At 36.6% G+C, this 23,767-nt stretch overlaps 1 protein-coding gene across 1 annotated transcript in view; it reads left to right on the top strand.

The window, feature by feature from the left end:
* Window positions 1-23,767, top strand: part of LOC127837732 (sacsin-like) — a 48,324-nt gene that overhangs the window by 2,233 nt on the left and 22,324 nt on the right. The window contains exons 2-6 of the mRNA XM_052365044.1: window positions 1,854-1,907; window positions 2,278-2,399; window positions 4,883-4,999; window positions 11,996-12,143; window positions 12,548-14,086. Coding sequence (XP_052221004.1) covers window positions 1,904-1,907; window positions 2,278-2,399; window positions 4,883-4,999; window positions 11,996-12,143; window positions 12,548-14,086 — 1,930 coding nt within the window. The 5' untranslated portion in view covers window positions 1,854-1,903. The remainder of the gene's footprint in view (window positions 1-1,853; window positions 1,908-2,277; window positions 2,400-4,882; window positions 5,000-11,995; window positions 12,144-12,547; window positions 14,087-23,767) is intronic.

Here is a 23,767-nt window from a genome sequence, read left to right as displayed (position 1 = left end):
CATGAGTGAACTGTTAATGGTGATAATCTAATCTTGGATAAAATGTTACAATAACCTTTTAAAATCAGATTTCCAAGTTTGTACAATGAAACTATTATTTCAATTTAAAATCTCACTGATCCATGATAATCAGATATTGTCACTGATCATAATGTCAATTAACAGTACATATTTACACTATAGTATGAGTATTTATCAATAGATGTGAGTATTAATACAGGCACTGCCCTTAAAGATCCCTACAATTTTTACATACATCCATTTATAAAAAAATCCATTTAATTGCCTGTTAAATGCTTGGTAAATAATAACGTATCTGTAAAATCTAGATAGATTGCATTAAAGCTGCGACTAAAGTCTTTAAATATCAGGGTTTGAAGTTTAAAATCCTGGTAATAAAATTAAAGGTATGGCGAGAGAGCGGGCGATCGTTGGTGCGGGCTCCGTCAAACAGGCTGTTTTCGGTAAATAACTTCAGTTTTCTTCGACCAATCTTGATTAAACGTTGGATACAGCAACCTTGCATGATGATTTAGCCCAGGATTGTATTTTGGTTGTTTCTCTGTCACCTATACTAAGCATAGAAAATGACACAGCCTTAATAGTTAAAGTTTGGATTGATATTTTGTTTCAGGTAGCTCACATGCAGACCCAAATTCCGATTGCTAAACTATTTAAATATAACAGAAATTAATAATGAAAACGTTAAAACCCTGCTCCCGTGTCGTTTCCATGGTTCGAGTATTTTTATTTCATTACAAACAAATGCTCTCGTTACTCATTCTGAATTTTGTAACAGCCTGATAATTTCTGTAATGTGTTGTAAGGGGAAAATATATTATCAACCACTAGTCAAACCTATACCACGTTAGCTAGCGATCTAGAACAGTTCTATATCAGAGACCAAAGACTCACGCTTGCACAATCATGAATAAACAATAATATAATATTGTGATAAAGCATTTATATTTAGCAACATTAAAAATGTGATCGATATTTTTTCAATAGCTTTATAAGTGTATCATCAACGGGTTTGATATCAAAATCAATAACAAAGGGCGGTCGATAATAATTCTATATAATGCTTTGATTAAAGTTTTCGATTATGTCATGTAGTGTTTCAAAACATTTAATGTTTTCAAAGTTTTATCTTTTGAGAATATAGAATATAGAGAAGAAACCATGATCCCTGGTAGAACAAGCCTGATGCTGAATTTGATTATTAGTTAGATCTGCTTTAATTTAATGCAGTAACCTTAATTGGTTCTTACATGACTCCAATCTATTTTTTTATATACGGAAGATTTGATGATATTTTTGTCATGGGGCGTGGTCACAAAACAAGTATTTTTACGGCGTGTTCTGTGTATAAATATTAGAAGTGTACAATTTCTTTAGTATCTTAGTTGTTATACCCAAATATAAAATATCGCTGTCATAGTATTTATAAAGCATAAGGTATTATATCAACACACACGTGAACGTATCTGCATATTTCCCAATCATTCATTGATATTATTTTTCAATGAAGTCTAATGCGCACTTACGCGAAATAACATGCAAAACAAACAGTTGCCTTACAAGAAGTAAGATACAAATGACATGAACAACTAAAAACTGTCTCTAAACTGAAACAAATGCACTGTGAACCATACGCATTCTAAGAACTGGCTCGTCGTTTTGCTGACAGATGTCTTGTTTTCAGACAGTAACAAATTGCTTAGCACATAAAAGAATGGATTGTTTTCTTATTTGTCTAAACTAGTTAACACGCTATTACAAATCACCAACTAGATTATTGTCGTTTTTCTATGTCATGCTTAATGAAGCACTGTTTGTCTTTTGTTTTACAGAATGAACTTCATGAGCGTATAACAATACCAGACACACTGCACTCGTAAACATGGGTAAGTTAAACGTAGTATAACTAGTTTTTGTACATACATGTAATTATCTAATTATCTGAAATATATCATAAGCATGATGCGTTATTTAGTAAGTGAATATACTACATAGCATGTAGTATCTGTTTTAATCGCATACTTTCCTACAATTCTTAACTGTTGTTCTTACCTTGACTTACCAGCTAGTGACCCAAATTACAACTTATTATTGGCTGTATTCAAAATGGAACATTCTGTTTATAATACGTTTTAAAGGTGGTTGATTTAACGTAATAGTTTCAAATTATGCATTTATTTAAAAAAAAACTAAATAGATGTGAACAATCCAATGCACATCATCGTCTCGTCTCTATATTGTCAAATTGTATCAAAGCATCTTCGAGCGGAAGGCCAAGGAAACGGAGGCCGGAATTCTCCGGTATGGAGCAGCCGCCTCTTATCAAACAGCTCAGAGGCATTCTGTCAGAGTACCCAGACGGCGGACAGATTCTTAAAGTAGGGACCTTCACTCAAATAATTTTTCTTTATTTTTGTTCAAAATTACACTTTATAAAATACCACTTAAGATTCGCATGTTACTTCTTTTTACATTTACTCGAACGTCGAATTATGCAATTAAAATTAATTGTTTTCGTCAATTCACATCTATTTAAAAAACAATGCTGGACGGAAACATAAATCGGATAACTAATATATCTAATTGTAATACAATATTATTTTTTAATGCAACCTAAATGATATCTAGGATGAATATAACTTTGTTATTAAATAGCATTACAATGGCGATTTTAGGAATAAATCAATACCAAATTATAGATCTCGCCCAAATATGTTCAAGTTTTTCGAACTACTTAATAGTTCAAATAAAATAGTGTTAAGAAAAATAGCCATTTTCTGTTTAAAATGCGTGAAATTGTTTTATGTTTGTAGGATAAATTGTATATTTTACACAAAGACAATAAGCTTAGAATAATGTTATACGTGTTGCAATTATTAAACTACATTTTTAGCGAAGCTGTTTTCGGTGAAAACCCGAGCTATTGTCATAGCCAGCTCGTCGTCCGCCGTCCGCCGTAGGCGTCGTGCTAAAACCTTAACATTGGCCATAACTTTTTAAATATTGAAGATAGCACCTTGATATTTGGCATGCATGTGTATCTCATGGAGCTGCACATTTTGAGTGGTAAAATTTCACGGTGAACATCATCCTTCAAGGTCTAGGGTCGAAAAAACAAAGTCAGGGGAAGTAATAAGCTATAAATGGACATAGTTATCTGACCTGCCCACGTATATATTTTGGTTAAATAAATCAAAGCGGCGCAGTAGGCGGCATTGTGTTTCTGACAAACACATTGTGGTGAAAGGTCAAGGTCAAGGTCATCCTTTACGGTCTACGGTAAAAAATACAAATTTAAGGGAAGTAATACGCTTTTAAAAGGGAGATAATTATTCAATATTGAACATAGCCACTTTATATATTTGGCATGGATGTGTATCTCACGGAGCTGCACATTTCGAGTGGTCAATCACAGTCACGGTAGTGGCTTTTAATTATTTGCTACTAAAAATAGAGATTTGTTAGAGACAACTATTTTCAAGGGAAGTAATTAATATTATTATAAATCTCATATTATATATTTCCTTACCAAGAATTGAATTTCTTTTCAAAGTTACTGTACAGATTTATTATTTTGATTATTTATAACTCAAAACTCAAACTAATAACTCAAATGGTTGATTTGTCAAAGTTGTTTTAATGATATAATTATAATTTCTTTGATGTTCATTACATACCTGTGGACTTATGTCCATAGATACATGATCAACTCTGGCTATGATCTCTTTTAAACCACAGGCCTTGGTTGTCAGTGATGTCTGACATGGTCATAGTTGACTGTGAGACCCTCCCCCCCATCGGTTGGATTAGACAAAATTCAAGGGAAGTAATAAGCTTTAAAGGGAGATGATTTCTATACCTGCCAAATGATAAATAGCAATTTTATTTCAAAGCGGCGCAATAGGGGGCATTGCGTTTCTGACGAACACATCTCTTGATATAATAATCATTTCTTACCTGTTCTAATTTGTGAATGCTAGTTTCCGTTAAATACCAGTGGACTTATGCCCATACATACGTGAGGATCTCTTTGATAAACCACAGGCCTTGGTTGTCAGTGATGTCTGACTTGGTCATTTTTGACTGTCTACAGACCTCCCCCCGGTTGGATTGGACAAAATCCATGGGGAAGTAATAAAGCTTCAAAGGGAGATGATGTCTATACCTGCCAAATAATTAAAAAAAATTATTTCAAAGTGGCGCAGTAGGGGGCATTGTGTTTCTGACAAACACATCTCTTGTTGGGTCACTAGGTCAAAGGTCAAGGTCACTGTGACCTCTAAAATAAATTCTGACAAGCTTTCGCAGCCGAGCGTGGCACCCGTTATGCGGTGCTCTTGTTACATTATGTGATCACTATGTATTAACCTCATCCATGTGACATTCTCACTACAACATGCTGTATTTCGTTCCTTTTTAAATTGATATTTCTTCGAACTAATGTTTGTTTTGTTTTTAATTTAAACGCATGCTGTTATTGCATATGTATGTTTATGACGATGCGCTGTATATATGCTTAGGTCGAAAAAAAATATATTCTGTTCTGTTCTATTAAAACTTGTTTTATATTTGCTTTCAAAATGATGCCTGGTTAATGTAAACGCATTTATTCAAAATTCGGCACGTTTAAATATAATTACTTGATTCAATATTCGGTTTTTCTTATTATTAGGAATTCAATATTCAATATTCATTCAATATTTTGCTTGGATTATTTTAATGAATTTATTGATTGTGAGGCTGTCCTGATTTTTGAGGAATTTATACAAAATGTCGCTTTTCTGATATAATGGAATTGATTCAAAATGCCATTTTTAGATTTTGAGGTATTGCTTTGAAATATCGCTTTTCTGATTTTAAGGAATTGATTCAAAATGCCGATGATGCGGGTGCGTCGGAGTTGAAGATTATGCTTGAAAGCAGGAGGATTAACAGAAATTTAACGGACGAATCTGCAGAGTTTACGAAATTCTTTCAGGTTTGAAATGGTTTGATATTTACTGTTTCTTATTGTATATTGAGAATACATTCAAGACAGTATTCGTGTTTGCAAACAATTGATAACAGTACTTATATGTACTTGTATAAGGTAAATTTTAGATTGGTATTGCCAGACCGTCCGACAGAAAGATTGTTTGTCCAGGGCATAACTCGTATTCTAGAAGGTTTAAACGTTAAACATTTTGGGAACTTTGATACGCTTCCCACAAAGGCGACGAGTTTTGATTCCGGCTTCTCCATAAAGCAAAAGCTTAAATCAAAATTTAAACGCTTTTAGAAAAAAAAACATATTGCTGGAAATTTCAGCTTAAATTGTGTAAATGGGCATTGGTGTTAGGACACTTTCCGAGACTTCACATACTGCAGGCGCGGAAGGACCTCAGAATAATTTAAATACACACACTTCACGAGAAAACAGATAGCATAAGGGAAAACAGCATTGAACAATAACCATACATTTTTCCTGCTATATTTTTTAAAGGATTTTTTAAATATCTTTGTATATTCTTACATTTAAATTGTGTATAGATAATATCTGTAAAACAAAAGTACAGGTATCAGTTTGAAATTTCATATTTGGGTAGATCTGAAAGAGGGGAACTAAGGAACACAAGAGCAATTACCGTCGCTTCAATATTTTGAAAATAAGTGCCGTTTTGTTAATTATTTTGATCAAGTCGAACGACCAATGCTCTCAAACAAAGCGCCATGACTTAAATGTAACATAACGCATATATTTATTCAACAATGTTCCAAACTTGTTTAAGTAAACATTTGATTATGTCCCCCTTCTAAGAAGAGGGGGTATATTGTTTTGCTGGATGTCAGTCGGTCTGTCTGTCTGTCGGTAGACCAGTTCGTTTCCGATCAAAAACTTGTGAACGGATTTACCAATTGGCTTGCTTATTCCCATGTGCACTGGCCTTTGCCAGTAGATGACTCTAATTGAAATAGGGTCACTAGGCAGTGATTTGTTTGCCCAAAATTCCAGCCTCTTACACGCTGTTTCCCAAAAAGTAAAAACGGCTGTTTGCCAATGGCAAAAAGTAACATCTCCCCCCCCCCCCCCCTCAAAAAAAATATCTGACCATAATGTCCCCCAAAATATGCAAAACTTCTACAATAAACTCAATAATTGGTTTATCGAGTTTATTATACAGCAATTTAATTCCCTGCCACGTTGTAACATATATTTTAGAATGCAGTTTAACATGCACTTATAAACAATGAGTATACTGTAATTTATAATCATATTAATACTGTTCATTTTCCCCAATTTCATGGTATATCGCTCTTTTTTTCCCAATCAAAAAGGCACAAGCTGTAAAATATAAAGCGAACAAATAACTGCTAGGTCAAAGGTCAAGGTCACTGTCACATTAAGAGTGAAGTGTTTCCGATCAATAACTTGTGAACGGGACCGATTGGCTCGATACTTCCAATGTGCATTGGCTTTGGACAGTTGATGGCCCCTATTGTAATTAGGGTCAATAGGTCAAAGGTCAAGGTCACTGTCACACTAAGTGTGAAATCGTTTCTTATCAAAACCTCGTAAACTGATCGCCGATTGGCTTGATACTTACGATGTGCATTGACCTTGGACAGTATATGACCCCTGTTGTAATTTGGGTCACTAGGTCAAAGGTCAATTTCACTTTCACATTAAGAGTGAAAATTATTTCAGATTATTAACTTGTTAATGGAGTGACTGATTGGCTTGATTCTTCCCATTTGCATTGGCGTTGGGCAGTAGATGGCCCCTAATGAAATTGGGGTCACACGGTCAAGGTCACTTTCACACTAAGTATGAAAATAGTTTCCGATCAATATCTCGTCAAGGAATGGACCGTTTGGCTTGATACTTTACATGTGCATTGGCATCGAACATGATATGGCCCCTTTTGAAATTGTGGTCATTTGGGGTGGGGGCATATGTCTCCGACCGCGGAGCTCTTGTTTGAGTAAAATCAGACAATCGTTATTTACATGCACATCACATTTTCATCAAACTATATTGGCGAATATATTGTTATGGTTGTTATGTCACGTGTTAAGTAATTGAATTTAGACTCTCCGTTCAACAACGATCGTTCGTTTTAAATATCAGTTATATAACTGCCTTAACATTTTATCATTAAGTCTAAGTCATAAGTCTGAGATAACATGGAGACAAATTTCTATTGAACAGTCGCATCACGTTGTTTTAAATAATGTCATAGCACTTATACTCTAATGAGACATCACTCTAGTGCAGTTTTATTTCGGAAGTTATTGTGGTACATTTCAAGCTTTTTCTTCTTGTTAAATAATTTAATTAAACAAATGTTGGTACTCATTTCCGTCATTTATATTATACTTTATTCTGTTGATATCACCCTGAACATTATTTTGTATCGCTGGACTCAGCTTTCTCAGTCAGTAGAGCGCTTGTTGTATCGCTGGACTGAGCTTTTCTCAGATTGTAGACTGCTTGTCTTACTCGGTTCAGCTATCTTAGTTGGTAGACTGCTAGTATCACCGGACTCAGCTATCTCAGTTGGTAGAGCGCTTACGTGGCTGCACTCAGCTATCTCAGTTGGTAGAGCGCTTGTATCGCTGGACTCAACTTTCTCAGTTGGTATAGCGCTTGTATCGCCGGACTCAGCTTTCCCAGTTGGAAAAGCGCTTATATAGCTGGACTCAGCTTTCTCAGTTTGTTCAGTGCTTGTTTTGCGTGACTTAGCTATCTCAGTTGGTAGAGAGGTTGTATAGATGGATTTCGCTATCTCAGCGCTTGTATTGCTGGACTCGGCTATCTCAGTCGGTAGATCACTTGTATGGCTGAAGTCAGCTATCTCAGTCGGTAGAGCGCTTGTATCGCTGGACTCAGCTATCTCCGTTGGTTTAGTGCTTGTATGGCTGTACTTAGCTATCTCAGTTGATAGAGCGTTTGTATGGATGGACTTAGCTATCTCAGTCGGTAGAGCGCTTGTATCGCTGGACTCAGCTATCTCAGTTGGTTCAGTGCTTGTATGGCTTGACTTAGCTATCTCAGTTGGCAGAGCGGTTGTATCGCTGGACACAGCCATCTCAATCGGTAGAGCGCTTGTATGGCTGCAATCAGCTATCTCAGTCGGTAGAGTGCATGTATCACCGGACTCAGCTATCTCAGTTGGTAGAGCGCTTGTATCGTTGCACTCAGCTATCTCAGTTGGTTGAGCAGTTGTATCACGGGTCCCGTATTTCGCAGTTGGTAAAGCGCTTGTTTCACTCGACTCGGCTATCTCAGTTGGTAGATTGCTTCTGTGGCTGCATTCAGTTATCTCTGTTGGTATACGTAACTTTGTACTTTATATATATTACATGATATGTATGTAGAAAATCTGCAGTGTATCTTTTCGTTCCGAAGAATTCTGGAAAAGGGACTAGATACATGTGCTAACATTTACATCTGAATAATACCACTAGCACACAACTTTGCAATTCCTGTACATTGCATGATATGTATTTTGGGCCGGAGGCCTCTGTTTCTTTAATAAACTGTTGACTTGACTTGACTTGTGAGAATGGACATAACTATCTTGGTTGATATAGCGTTTGTATCACTGGACTTAACTACCTCGGTTGGTAGAGCGGTTGTATCACTGGATTCAACTATCTCGGTCGGAAGAGCAAATGTTTCGCTGGACTATGCTTTCCCCATTGGTAAAGCGCTTGAATTGCCGCACCCATTTATCTTAGTTAGTAGATCGCTTGTATGGCCGGACTCAGCTATCTGATTTGGTAGAGCGCTTCTTTCAATGGTTTCAGCTTTCTCAGATGGTAGAGCACTCGTTTCACTTGAATCGGCTATCTCATTTAGTAGAGCGATTGTTTCACTTGACTCAGCTATCTCAGTTGGTAGAGCGCTTGTTTCACTTGACTCGACTATCTCAGTTAGTAGAGCGCTTGTATTTCCGGACTCTGCTATCTGAATAGGTAGAGTACTAGTACGGCTGCACTCAGCTATCTTAGTTGATAAAGCGCTTGAATCACTGTGCTTAGCAATCAGATATGTAAGGTTATACAACTGCACCCATAAGTCTATGTTGGTAGAGCGCGTGTTTCACTGCTATCGCAGTTGGTAGAATGCTTGTATGCCTGGGCTAAGCTATCTCTGTTGGTATAGCGATTGTATCGCCGGACTCAGCTTTCTAAGTTTATAGAGCAGTTGTATCGCCGGATTCAGCTGTCTCAGTTGGTAAAGCGCATGTATCGCCGGACTCAGCTATCTCAGTTGGTACAGCGCATGTATCGCCGGACTCAGCTATCTAAGTTGGTAGAGCGCATGTATCGCCAAACTCAGCTATCTCAGTTGGTAGAGCGCTTGTATCACTGGACTCAACCCTTTCAGTCGATAGAGCGCTTGTATCGCTGGACTCAGCTAGCTCAGTTGGTTTAGAGCATGTTTCGCCGGACTCAGCTATCTCAGTTGGTAGAGCGCTTGTATTGTTGCACTCAGCTATTTCAGTTGGTACAGCGTTAGACCGCTTATATCACCGGACTAAGCTGTCTAAGTTGTTGGAGCGCGTGTATCACTGAACTCAGCATGCACAGTTGGTAGAGCGCTTTTATCACCGGACTCAGCTATCTCAGTTGGTAGAGCGCTTGTATCGCTAGTTTCAGCTTTCTCAGTTGGTAAAGTGCTTGTATCACTCGACTTAGCTTTCTCAATTGGTAGACTGCTTGTATCACTGGATTCAACTATCTCTGTTTGTGGAGCGCTTGTATCGCCGGATTCATCTATCTCCGTTGGTAGAGCACTTGAATCATCGGACTCGGCTTTCTCAGATGGTAGAGCGCTTGTATCATTTTACTCAGCTGTCTCAGTTGGTAGAGCGCTTGTATCACTGGACTCAGCTTGATCAGTCGGTAGAGGGCTTATATCATCGAACTCTTAGTTTATTGAAAGCTTGTACCGCTGGACTCGTAAGTAAAGTAGGTCCTTGCGCGCATTTAGGCTGCATTTTGAAGCGAAGAATGTCCCAGCACAACTTTCTAATTAACGTATCTTTACTCAATGGACACATTTTAGTTTTAACTGAAACTCATTCAATATTTACGTGCTATTGAGCTTTAGTTGGGGAGAGAGAGAAGTCGCAGCTATCTCAGCTGGTAGAGCGCTTGTATGGCTGCACTCAAATATCTTTATTGGTAGAGCGCTTGTATGGCTGGACTCAGCTATCTAAGTCGGTAGAGCGCTTCTATGGTTGGGCTCAGCTCATTTGGTAAAGCGGTTGTATGGCTGGACTCAGCTATCTCAGTTGGTAGAGCGCTTGTATCACTGCACTAAATTGGTTGAGTTCTTGTATCGCTGGACTCAACTATATCAGTTGGTAGAATGTTTGTATCACTGGGCTCAGCTATCTCGGTTGGTAGTGCGTTTGTATCGCTGCACTCAGCTATCTCAGTTGGTAGAGCGCTTGAATCGCTGCACTCACCAATCTCAGTTGGTAGAGCGCTTGTATCGCTGCATTCAGCTATCTAAATTGGTTGAGTGCTTATATCGCTGGACTTAGCTATATCATTTGGTAGAATGTTTGTATAACTGGGCTAAGCTATTTCGGTTGGTAGTGCGCTTGTGTCATTGGACTCATTTATCTCAGTTAATAGAGTGCTTGTATCGCTTGAATCAGCTGTTCTGTGACGAAACACAACAGTTTAAGGTAGACGCTCTTGATTTTTAGGACGACAATTCGCACGTGGTGGTCTATTTAAAAAGCATCGACATGTAATTTCGGATTGTGTGTTGATCATACATAAGTGGAAAATCTTCAAAAGGAATACAATAAATCGCTCCGACCGGTCATACGTAAATCGTTGGTCAGTATGATTAGCATTCGATATAAACGTTTCCAAATAATAGTGTGGTTTAAAACAAATTTAGATGAATGGATGGAAGAACGGAAAATGGAATTGCATATATTGTTGTAATTGTATTGTTAAAAGTATTGGATCAAAGTTGTCATTGAGATAAGCGTGTCGTTTACTAAAGTATGTGCTTTGTTGACTTGTGTTAAATCTCAAAGAGTGTAATTCTAATCTACAGTACGGTTTTAGTTTCAATCGAAAGTTTAATTATTTCAATTGTGTGCTCCTTTATATCTCAATGTTCTATTCCTTCGTAGATTTGTGGCTTGATTTTATTGTTCAACGTTGGCTTCGACTCGATTTGGACGCCATTTTGTTAAGTATAAGCCGCGCTATCCGATTCTGTTCAGATAGGAAAAATCGGCCCGGCAAGGCGGGTCGATATTATTATATTCGCCCGCCGGATACGAATAAATCGCGACATCATTGTGTTACTATAGATAGTAAAAATATGTACCTATCTGATTGTATCGCAGGACTGTGCAAGCTCAAACGGTTGAGCTCTTGTATCGCTGGGCTTAGCTAGCTCAGTCGATAGAGTGCTTGTATCGCTGGGCTGTGCTAGCTCAGTCTGTAGAGCGCTTGACCGACAATCATGTTCGTTACCTTTTCATCACGGCCTATGCAAATTTCTTGTGTTGGTATTGGTCATACATTTTTTTATTGATCACTACCTCTGATTTAATTCGAATGAAATATACTGACATAAAATTGGCGCTTACTATCGGTATGGCGCTCATCTGGACTACGCTTGTCATGGAAATGTGAGTAGGTTAACGCCGTGACTTGATATTTAAAACGGCATTAACTAACACGGGAAATTCTCTCTACGATAGCTTCGTCTCGCTACTTAACTGAATTAAAAAGTCTTGGTATGATCATAAATATCTTCTTCGCCATAGACCGTTTAAGCGAAGATGCCCCATGATAAATAAACTTCACCGTATATATACATAATAATTGTACGTCGGGGAAAGATGTTTAAATGTTTTAATGTAGTGTTTTTCAGCTTACGGGTAAATGCACAACGTAAATTGCGTTAAGAAGGGCACAACTGTATATTCATGTATGATTTTCATTGTAGGCACCAGCCCTTTGTATTTACAATGACGCCGAGTTCACAGAAGAAGACTGGAGAGGAATTCGGATGATATACAGCAGCGTCAAGGAAGAAGACAGTCTCAAAGTTGGACGATTTGGACTGGGATTCAAATCTGTTTTCCATATGACAGGTACTGCTAAAGCGTATCTATAAAACAGTTATTATACTGCTTATATTACATATTTTATAGATACAGTTTTTAAACACGAGTCAATAGTTTAAAAATAAAAGTTAATATTTCGATTTAACATGACTGTCTTTTAATTATTAAGTATTACTTATCAGAACTGATGTGACAATTAGCATATATATTTATATATAAAAGGATATTTTGTTTCAATGGCTCTTAAATGACCTGAGCAAGTAAACAACAATCGCTTCTTGATAAAATATGTAATCAAATCATTAAATAGCCATCGCCCGTTTCGTTGTTTTTAACTCTGTACATTCCCTAATTAAACAAGTTCAGACCTTTTTACTTTATATGCATCCGTCTTTCTAACAAAGGTTGTCTATACGTACTTTACTTTACAGACTATCCGTGTGTTGTAAGTGGCAATACAATGCTTCTTATCGATCCCCTGGGACCTGCAAATAAGGTTAATGCAATATTTAATATTGCTGAACTTAATGACACTGACGGCATCGACACGAGCGATGTTTTGCGTGCACTTGAGGGAAAATATGAATTTAATAAATCCGTTGTTGAAAAGGGGGGATACTTTCGCGGAACAATGTTTTGGTTTCCTCTTAGGGAAAAAGCTTCGCCCATTTCAGATGATGTTTATGATGTCGGTAAAGTCGAAAAGTTGTTTGGTAGTCTTAGTTCTGAATCATCAAGCATTCTTATCTTCCTTAAATCACTCGTGCGTTTACACCTGTTAAAAATGTCACAGTCAGGAAAAGAAGAATACGTTTTACGAGTACAAATTCAAGATGAGAAAGAAATTCAGACAAGAAGACAGTCGTTTTTCTCTTGTATAAAGAGTGCATCGTCTAAGCAAGATGTGGCAAGCATTTTCAAAATGACGATTAAGGAAGAATCAACTACTAGGCCTGTGCAGTTAACACAGTGGCTTGTTGTAAACTATTACATAGTGCATAATGCGTCAAATGATTTCAAGAGGCTTATTCAGAGCCCGAAGTTAGGTTTAAGTCCATGTGTAGGGGTCGCTGCGAAGATTGAGCCATTCACTGCGGTTGAAGGACACATATTTTGCTTTTTACCTCTTCCAAAAGAAGGAACGAAACTTACAGGCTTACCATTTCATGTCAATGGTTTCTTTGCACTTAACCAGAACAGACATCATTTGAAGTGGGCAACCGACGATCAGGATCACCAATACGTGAGTGAGGAGATTCTTTGGAATGAGAAACTTTTGACTGAGGCACTGCCTTTAGCATTCCAGAAGGCCCTCGATACATCCATGAGCAATGCGGTGACGTATGGAAACAAGGCGTCTTTGGTCGAAGGAGTTTATTTGTGGATTCCCAATTTGGAAACAGTTCTTGAAAAATGGAAACTTTTTTTTATGACCGCATTACAGTTGTTTGAGGACAAAAATATTGTGTTTTGTGAACACTTTAATTCTTGGAAACGTGTTTCGGATGCGTTTTTTACCACGTTTTCAAACCTTCCTCACAAATTAGAGTATGTCACGGCAGCGGTGCGAAAGGCAATCGGTTCTTGCGGGCAAAGCCCAGTTGTGGTACCAGAGCACGTTTTTCTTACATTGAATTTGTTGTTTGGACACCAAATTAATGACATATCGCCATTTAATTTGGCTGTTATCTTGAGGAACAATTCGAATTACAAATTCATGACTGATAAAGAAAAACAAGCTCTCGCTGTGTATCTTACAAGTGAAGGAAACAGTCATACATTGGAAGGTCTTGATCTGTTATTGTTGGCGTCGGGAGAATGGGACACCTTCAAACATAATGGTAGTACAAAATACATTTGTTCTGTGAGTGAAGTGGACATGTTTCCGGGCAGTGAAAGAATGTTCATCATTCCGTATGCAAGACTGGATCAATGTACAAAGGAAGCAATGCACCTCATATGCGAAAAAAGTAAGTGCATTATTGTTGATGATGCAAGTGCCGTTAATGGTACAATATGTGTGTACATGTAGCGAGTATAACATCATGTTGTGGATGGGTAAACAGGGTCAGTATCTATCTTTTTTTCCGTATAATACTATTAAGGCTTCAAATTTGGACATTATAATCATAATCAGCGTGTATAATCTCAATCTCATAAATTGCTTAAGTCGTTATCAAATCATTGTGTATTTTTTTGTTTGAATGAAATAATGACTGAAGAAAGTAGCATGGCTTGTAATTTTGAATAAGCTAAATAACGCTTCATAAATGCGATCATCTTGCCAGAAAACGCGTCTACACAGTTAAAGTTTAAGAAGATGTGTTGTAATATGGAGTTTTGACCACAATAAAGTTAATAGTTCATGGTTTAATAAAATCAATATACAACTTACAAGAACACTATGCACCCATCAAAAGAAAAACAAAATGTCATCAAAACGCTTTCAAACGTAATGAACATCAAGCGATCGAGTTTCTTATTCGTAAAATCACCAATGGTTTGAAATCATCTAAGACGTGTTCCTTTTAATACATCTATACAGCTTAAAAAATATATCCGATAAAACGTGTTTGTGATTTTGAAGTATTTGTTACCATATTCCATATTTTATTGTTGCAGCTATTACTGAGTTATTTCGTTGAAAATAAATGTATTTCTATATAATTATATTTTGAAAATCAGTGCCCGAATTATTTACTTTTTTGTCCGTAACGGAATCTTACATAAATGAACTTATCAGTCAACAGTATCATATTGCTCATAAATGAAAATGAAACGATTATATATGAAAAAAAATAAAATATATATATATATATATTGTATATATATAGTTGAGCTATCCTACTCACCCCGGCGTCGGCGTGAGCGTTAGCGTGAGCGTGCAAATGATAAAGTTTGCGTACCACCTCAAATATTTTCTATGTCCCTTGACATATTGCTTTTATACTTTGCATACTTCTTTACCAACATGACCCAAATCTATGAACAAGAGCAGACAATTGAGCATAGCAACTTGATATTTGGCATGCATGTGTATCTCATGGAGCTGCACATTTTGAGTGGTGAATCTACAGTCACGGTAGTGGCTTTTAATTATTTGCTACTAAAAATAGAGATGTGTTAGAGACAATTATTTTCAAGGGAAGTTATTTATATAATATTAAATCTCAGTTTATATATTTCCTTACCAAGAATTTACGTTCTTTTCACAGTTACTTACAGATTTTTTATTTTGATTATTTATAACTCAAATGATTGATTTGTCAAAGTTTTTTTAAATGATATAATTATCATTTCTTTCCTGAACTAATTTGTAAATGGTAGGGTTCATTACATACCTGTGGACTTATGTCCATAGATACATGATGAACTCTGGCTATGATCTCTTTGATAAACCACAGGCCTTGGTTGTCAGTGATGTCTGACTTGGTCATTTTTGACTGTCTACAGATCCCCCTCCCCCGCACCCCGGTTGGATTGGACAAAATCCAAGGAAAGTAGTAAGCTTTAAAGGGAGATGATTTCTATAACTGCCAAATGATAAATATAAATTTTATTTCAAAGCGGCGCAGTAGAGGGCATTGTGTTTCTGACGAACGCATGTCTTGTTTCACTTAGAAAATTGAAAATTTGGTAAAGTTTTGTGTTTAGGTCCACTTTATTCATAAAGTATCAATGCTATTGCTTCCATACTTGCAACACTTACTAACTATAATAAGGAGACTGTGCATGCAAAGTAATGTTACTCTGACTTGCATTTTGACAGAATCTTGCCCCTTTTATACTTAGATAATTGAACATTTGGTTAAGTTTTGTGTTTTGGTTCATTTTACTCCTAAAGTCTCATAGCTATTTCTTTCATACTTGGAACACTCGCTAAATATCATAAGTGGACTGTACAGGAAAAGTTGCATAACTCTTGTTCGCATTTTAACGGAATTATTGCCCTTTTTTGACTTTGAATATTTTGTTAAATTTTGTGTTTAGATCCACTTTACTTCTAAAGTATCAAGGCTATTGCTTTCAAACGTCAAATACTTTCTTATTATTATGAGGATACTGAACCTGGCAAGTTGAATTTGACCTTGACCTTTGAATGACATTGACTCTCAAGGTCAAATTAATAATTTTTGCTTAAATTGCCATAACTTCTTTATTTATGATCAGATTTGATGCACACATTGACAAAACAACACTTACCTGACATACCACAATGGACTCCACCCAAACCAATCACCAGGCCCCACCCCAGAATCCCCCTCCCCCCAAAATTATTTGTTTTCCCTTTTTTCATATTTTTAACCAGGTTTTCCGAAGGAAAAAACTGGTTATTAGATTGGCGAATGCGGGCGGGCTGGCGGGCTGGCTGGCTGGCTGGCGGGCTGGCGGGCTGGCGGAATAAGCTTGTCCGGGCCATAACTATGTCGTTCATTGTCAGATTTTAAAATCATTTGGCACATTTGTTCACCATCATTGGACGGTGTGTCGCGCGAAATAATTACGTCGATATCTCCAAGGTCAAGGTCACACTTTGAGTTCAAAGGTCAAAAATGGCCATAAATGAGCTTGTCCGAGCCATAACTATGTCGTTCATCGTCAGATTTTAAAATCATTTGGCACATTTGTTCACCATCATTGGACGGTGTGTCGCGCGAAATAATTACGTCGATATCTCCAAGGTCAAGGTCACACTTTGAGTTCAAAGGTCAAAAATGGCCATAAATGAGCTTGTCCTGGCCATAACTATGTCATTCATTGTGAGATTTTAAAATCATTTGGCACATTTGTTCACCATCATGGGACGGTGTGTCCCACGAAAGAATCACGTCAATATCTCCAATGTCAAGGTCGCCACGACTAAAAATAGATTTAAAAAAAAAAAAACTTACAAAGGGGGTTAATTTTTTTTTGTCATTTCAAAAGTTCAGTTTGAGTTTTCTCCCTTTATCAGATTTTTTTTTCACAATGAAAACCTGGTTTTGTGACAATTTTGTCCCTTGTTGAAAGATAATCTAATAAATTACCACACACCCACATTATACCTCCCTTTCCACCCCCATCCCACCCAAAAATATTTTTTTAAGCTTATCAGGTGAGCTTTTGTTATCGGTCTTTGTCCGTCGTCTGTGCGTCCGTCCGTCCACATTTGTTTGTAAACATGCTAGAGGCCACATTTCTGGTTCGATCTTCATGAAACTTGGTCAAAAGATTTGTTCCATTGATACCTCGATTGAGTTCGAAACTGGGTCATGCTGGATCAAAAACAAGGTCACTAGGTAAAAAAAAGAAAAAGTTTGTAAACACTGTAGAAGTCATATTTCAGGCCCAATCTTCATTTAACTTTGTCAAAATGTGTGTCTTTATGATATGTTGGTTGAGTTCAAAAGTGCGTTTGGTGCGTTGAAAAAAATGGCCGCCAGTGGGCGGGGCAGTTTTCATTATTTGGCTATAGAGAAACCTTGTAAACACTCTAGAGGCCACATTTCTTGTCCGATCTTCATGAAACTTGGTCATAACATTTGTCCCAATGATACCTCGATCGAGTTCAAAACTGAATAATGCTGGGTCAAAAACTAGGTCACTAGGTCAAAAAAAGAAAAACCTTGTAAACACTGTAGAAGTCACATTTCATACCCAATCTTCATGTAATTTTGTCAAAATGTTTGTCTTAATGATATGTTGGTTGAGTTCAAAAGTGGTTCTGGTCTGTTGAAAAACATGGCCGCCAGTGGGCGGGCCAGTTTTCTTTATTTGGCTAAAGAGAACCCTTGTAAACACTCTAGACGCCACATTTCTTGTCCAATCTTCGAAACTGGGTCATGCTTGGTCAAAAACTAGGTCACTAGGTCAAACAACAACAACATTGTAAACACTGTAGGAGTCACATTTTATGCCCAGTCTTCATATAACTTTGTCTAAATATTTGTCTTAATGATATGTTGGTTGAGTTCAAAAGTTGTTCCGGTCCGTTAACAAACATGGCCGCCAGTGGGCGGGGCAGTTTCCCTAATTGGCTATCAAGAAACCAAGTGAACACTCCAGAAGTCACAATTTTTGCCCAATCATCATGAAACTTATTCAAAACATTGGGTATATTGATATCTCGGACGAGTTCGAAAATGGTCCAGATCGATGAAAAAACATGGCCGCCAGTGGGCGGGGCAGTTTTCCCTAATTGTATATAGTGAAAACATGTGAACACTCTAAAAGTCACATGGTTTGCCCAATTTTCATGAAATTTGGTCAGAACATATGTTTCCTAGATACGAGAGTTGAGTTTGCAAATGGTTCCTGTCCGTTAAAACATGGCTGCCAAGCGGGGGGGGGGATGGCGCCTTTTCCTTATATTTATATGGTAAAAAAAGCTTGAGAATACTCTAGAAGTCAATGTGAACACTCTAGAAGTCACATGTTTTGCCCAATTTTCATGAAATTTAGTCAGAACATGTGTTTCCTAGATACGAGAGTTGAGTTTTCTGAATGGTTCCGGTCCGTTGAAAAACATGGCTGCCAGGGGGGGGGGTGGCGCCTTTTCCTTATATATATATATATATATGTACAGTAAATAAAGCTTGAGAACACTAAAGAAGTCACATTTTTTACCCTATCATCCTGAAACTTGGTGAAAACATTTGTTTTATTTATATCTTAGATGAGTTAAAACAAATTGTCCCGATTAGTCTAAAAACAAGGCCGCCAGGGGGGGGGGCAGTTTTCCTTAGATGACTAAAGTGAACCCTTGTGAACATTCTAAAAGTACATTTTTTGCCTAATCATCGTGAAATTTAGTCAAGTCATTGGTTTTATTGATATCTCGGACAGGTTGGAAAATGACTCAGACCGGTGAAAAAAAAACACACTTATTAGCTTACCTGATTGCTCAGGTGAGGTTTTAGGATCGGTCTTTGTCCGTCGACCGTTTGTCCGTCCACGTTTGGTTTGTAAACACTCTAGCATTCACATTTCTCAATCACTCTTTATCAAAGTTCCTGAGAAGCTATATGGCCACAAGATCTCAGTCTAGTTTGATAATGAGCAAAATCGCATAATAAATGCCAGAATTTGTGCCCTTAGATTGTCAAAATTGTCATAATATTATACAAAATCCTTGTTAACACTCTAGAGGTCACAATTTTGTTTCAAATTTTATGAATCTTGTTCATAATATTTATTTTTGTAAGCAAAGTTTGATGTTTGGTCATGAGATGTCAAAATATAAGTCACCAGGTCAAATCTTACAAAAACCTCGTAAACACTCGATACGCCATAGTTTTGGTTCAATAATGATAACTTGACCAGGATGTTTGTCTGGACAATATCTAGGTCAAGTTTGATGTTTTGGTAGTGTGGGGACAAAATCTAGGCGATGGGGTCTAATCTTACACAAACCTTGTAAACACACTAGAGGCCATAGTTTTGGTCCAATAATGATGATACTTGATCAGGATGTTTTTCTTGATGATATCTAGGCAAAGTTTGACATTGATTCATCGGGGTCAAAATCTTGATCACAAGGTCCAAATCTTACAAAAACCTTGTAAACACATGTAGAAAATGCATTACTTGCAAATGTTTGCAAAAAACCCATGCAAATGGCCAGTACTCAATCAGAATTAATGATATGTTCACACTGCACAAGTAAACAGAAGAGAACTAATGTTCTAGAGTACGGAATTTTTAAGTAAGCACTTAACAAGGCGTTGTCAAAAAGGTAAGCGAACTAGGGCCATCTGGGTCCTCTTGTTTTTAAACATGCAAAAAAAAACACAAAAATTTATTTATTTCATTATTGATGGACCGTCCAACCATCCCACCCAAGGTATTGCTATCAAACTTAAAATAAAATATTTTTAGTTTGTTTTATGTCTTGACAAATATTCAATAGATTGTGGAAAATATACCTGAACTCAGAATCGTCTATAAAGTACAACTTCTTTAAAACATAAGCCATCAATATGTTTCAAGTATGGTCCTCTTCCACTTAGAATACGACTATATTACATTGACCTTATTGAATATGAACAATTTACCCATGATGGCTTACGTTATACTGTCAAGAATAGTCGAGCGCGCTGTCTTCTAACAGCTCTTGTTTTAATGGTCTCCAATAATTAAAACGTCTTTAGAACTAGATAATCCAATATGAATCCAATGTAAATATGCGTTGACGAAATTTCGGACAACTGACCAAACAAGCCAACTGGATTATCCACATCACACCAACTGGCCAGTAACAAACGGTCAACTGGGTAAACATTCAAACTGGCTTTCCACATCAGGCCATTAAAAACAATACAAATACAAACAAAAAGGGCTTAAAAGTACAAAAACCTCATGTTTGCTATTTGCCATTATAACAGCAATCAATTAATCTTTTCAGATGTACATTTCACTACAAATGATGCATGGCATTATAACTATTACTAACCAAAATGACTTTCACAAATGTACATTTAATGAATTCGATTATCTAACCACAGTGAAAACATTTTTCTACCACATTATATTCACAGTATTCTTATTTGCAAATTGATGAATCGTTATTAACACTTACAGAGGAACCACCAACCCCGCAAAAGTGAAGACCATATTTGTAAGACCATTACCCAGAACAAATACTCGCTTATTGTTTATGGTAGAATTACTAACGTTCTTATATACAATTTAAAGAAATAATTTTAATTACAGAAATAAGCATGTCTAAACATATTCAGTTAATGAGATACAATATCTGCAAAACACGGATGCCTTTCCGTTGAATCGGACACGACTTTTTAGCTGTTCTTCATATGAATGGATAGTTTCATTTTCTTGACTTATCCTTTTTGATTTTTCAACTTTACATTCACAATGCGTATCTACAAAACACAATATCTTAGTGTTTTCCAGCAAAAGCGCACTTGTACTAAAGAAAATCAGCATATGATAAGAAAACATTTTTGTTTCTTAAGCCCCAAAAGAACAATCGCTTTCAGAAACAAAGAGCAATAACAATGTTTTAATACTTCAGGCATTATATATTCTTTCACTACTATTTAATATTTTCAAATGAACCCAGACAAAACTAATTTAAACCATCGATCCATTAAATGGATAAGTTGCCGTGGACATATTATATTTCAAGTTGATTTAATAGAATATTGAACTAAGTTTTGATTTACAACTAAAAAGAAACATTAATACACTCGGTCAAATATAGAGCTTAAGTTAATAGATCAGCTCTTTAAACTTGTCACATTATGAACTTTACATGACAAACACAACTTGTAAAAAACTCAACATGTATCGATGCACTGTTGCTTTTCCTTTGAATCTACCTGCATAGATTTTAGCTCTCTTACCGCAGACATTTGTATATTATATTGAAGATATGGCCCTCAATTGTATATATCAAAAGAACGGAAAAGATACTAAATAAATTATGGCCCTCAGTTGTATGTATCAAAAGAACGGAAACGATACTAAAGTTATGTAGGACCTGTCGTAAAATGTTTAAATAAATATGTACATGTGTGGCAGGCGAATATGGAATTCAATGAAACTTTATGGGAAGCATATTATCAGCGGGTTCTGGTCGGATGATTTTTCACAGAGTTATGGCCCTTTGAAATTTTCCATTAACTGTACATATAGTGCAATTCTTGTCCGTGCTATTTCTCAGCAACTAATGACTAGAATGCAATGAAACTTTATGGGAAGCTTCACTACCAAGAGGAGATGTGCATATTATTAGCCGGTTCTCGTCGGTTGATATTTTACAGAGTTATGGCCCTTTGAAATTTTCCATTGTACATATAGTGCAATTCTTGTCCGAGCTATTTTTCAGCAACTTATTACGGGAATCCAATGAAACTTTATGGGAAGCTTCACTACTAAGAGGAGATGTGAATATTATCAGCCAGTTATGGTCGGATGATTTTTCACAGAGTTATGGCCCTTTGCAATTTTCTATAAACTGTACATATAGTGCAATTCTTGTCGGGGCTATTTCTCCCCAACTACTGACTGGAATTCAATGAATCTTTATGGGAAGCTTAACTACCTTGAGGAGATGCGCATGTTATTTGTGGGTTCTGGTTAGATGATTTATTTAGAGAGTTATGGCCCTTTGAAATTTTTATGTTGCTAAACCATCCATCGTATTATTTTGTCCAAAGTTATGCCCCTCAAGACGTTTCCTTTTATCTGAATATATAGTGCAATATTGTGACAAAAATCCTTTGGGGAGCATCACCCGTCTCCGACGGTTTCTTGTTTCAGAGGGTACAGGAAGTCTAAAAAACGTGCAGAAAAAACACTGAATGCTAATAAATAAGACAATCCATGCGTACAATTTATGCTCATGTAATTCACGGGTGTTGAGTAAATTTTGTGGAGCTACATTACTATTATCACAATGAAAGTTTAGTTTTTTATTAACGAAACTGCTAAATTTAAGCAAAAACCAAATTTTGATTTTGTTATGCAATCATATAAATTCTACACTTCCATATCGAACATAAGGTCAATATAGCCATTTTATACTGGCCCAAAGAAATTACCCCCAAAAAGCGAAGGCTAACCATGCACAAGCAATGCACTCGTTTATTTATAATTCGTAAATAATAACATCGTCCATTAGTTACAGAGATGTTCCGAACACATTAAAAATTAAAGATTCATGCCTTTACCCATTTACATCTGATTTTAAAGGCCTTATCGCTGATAAGGTCGCCCCATCTTATTTATACTTGCACTAAGAAATTATCACAACCAAGAAAATCACTGGTACCAGCTAAACTTTTCGGGGGCGCGGTTATATAATTAGTAGAAGCAAAATTCGTGTGCATGTTATGAACATGACTTTACGTTATACGCATGCGATACATAGTTTCTATAACTGCTTTTAAAGTCATAGCTATACATATGGGCAAAATCGTAAGAAAACGTGTTTTGATTGAGAATACAACTGAAAATCCGGTTGAAATCGGTTGAAAACAAACAATATAGCGATTTTTTTTTTGGTTCGAGTACGGTAAAGTACGAAAACAACCAAATTAATATTCATGATTCGACACGTAAATTCAAACCTAAACGAACAAAATTGCGGATACGGGCGAAAATAGCGGAGAGAAGGCGGGAACAAATGCAAATACATATGTTGCAGACGGAAACTGAGTTGCAAGGCTACGTTTTTGCTAAATCTATGTATTTATCTTCCATATGCTAATAATGTTTAGCGAAAGCTATATATAGGTATAATTTGCATTACTCGCGACGCTGCAATGAATTTCGCCTATTGTATGTGTTTATGATCATTTTAATATTATTGTATCGATTCAAAACCGATTTTGACCAGGTTTTCGATGTCAACCTTGATAAAAATATATGTCAATGAATTTATGTAAAGTTTATTTCTCGCTATACGATTTATATGCAAAACAACGATCTATTCCGCGAACTGAGATGTTAAGTACAATCCTCATTGACGATTGTTCTAGGGGTTAGTTCGAATCCTATTGAAGACGTGCTACGGACACAAAATATTTGTTAGCATTCTAGGCATTTTGTGTAAATGATTTCACCGATATGTCATTGCAACTTGATAAAAATTTATTCGAAAATATGACACATCTTTTGTTAAATAAGGCGTATATATTAAGTGAAAA

The sequence above is a fragment of the Dreissena polymorpha genome, chromosome 7 (assembly GCF_020536995.1).
Source record: "Dreissena polymorpha isolate Duluth1 chromosome 7, UMN_Dpol_1.0, whole genome shotgun sequence".
In the NCBI taxonomy this organism is placed as follows: Eukaryota; Metazoa; Mollusca; class Bivalvia; order Myida; family Dreissenidae; genus Dreissena; species Dreissena polymorpha.
Note: the sequence above shows the minus strand (reverse complement) of the source record. Positions and strands in the feature narration are given on the sequence as shown.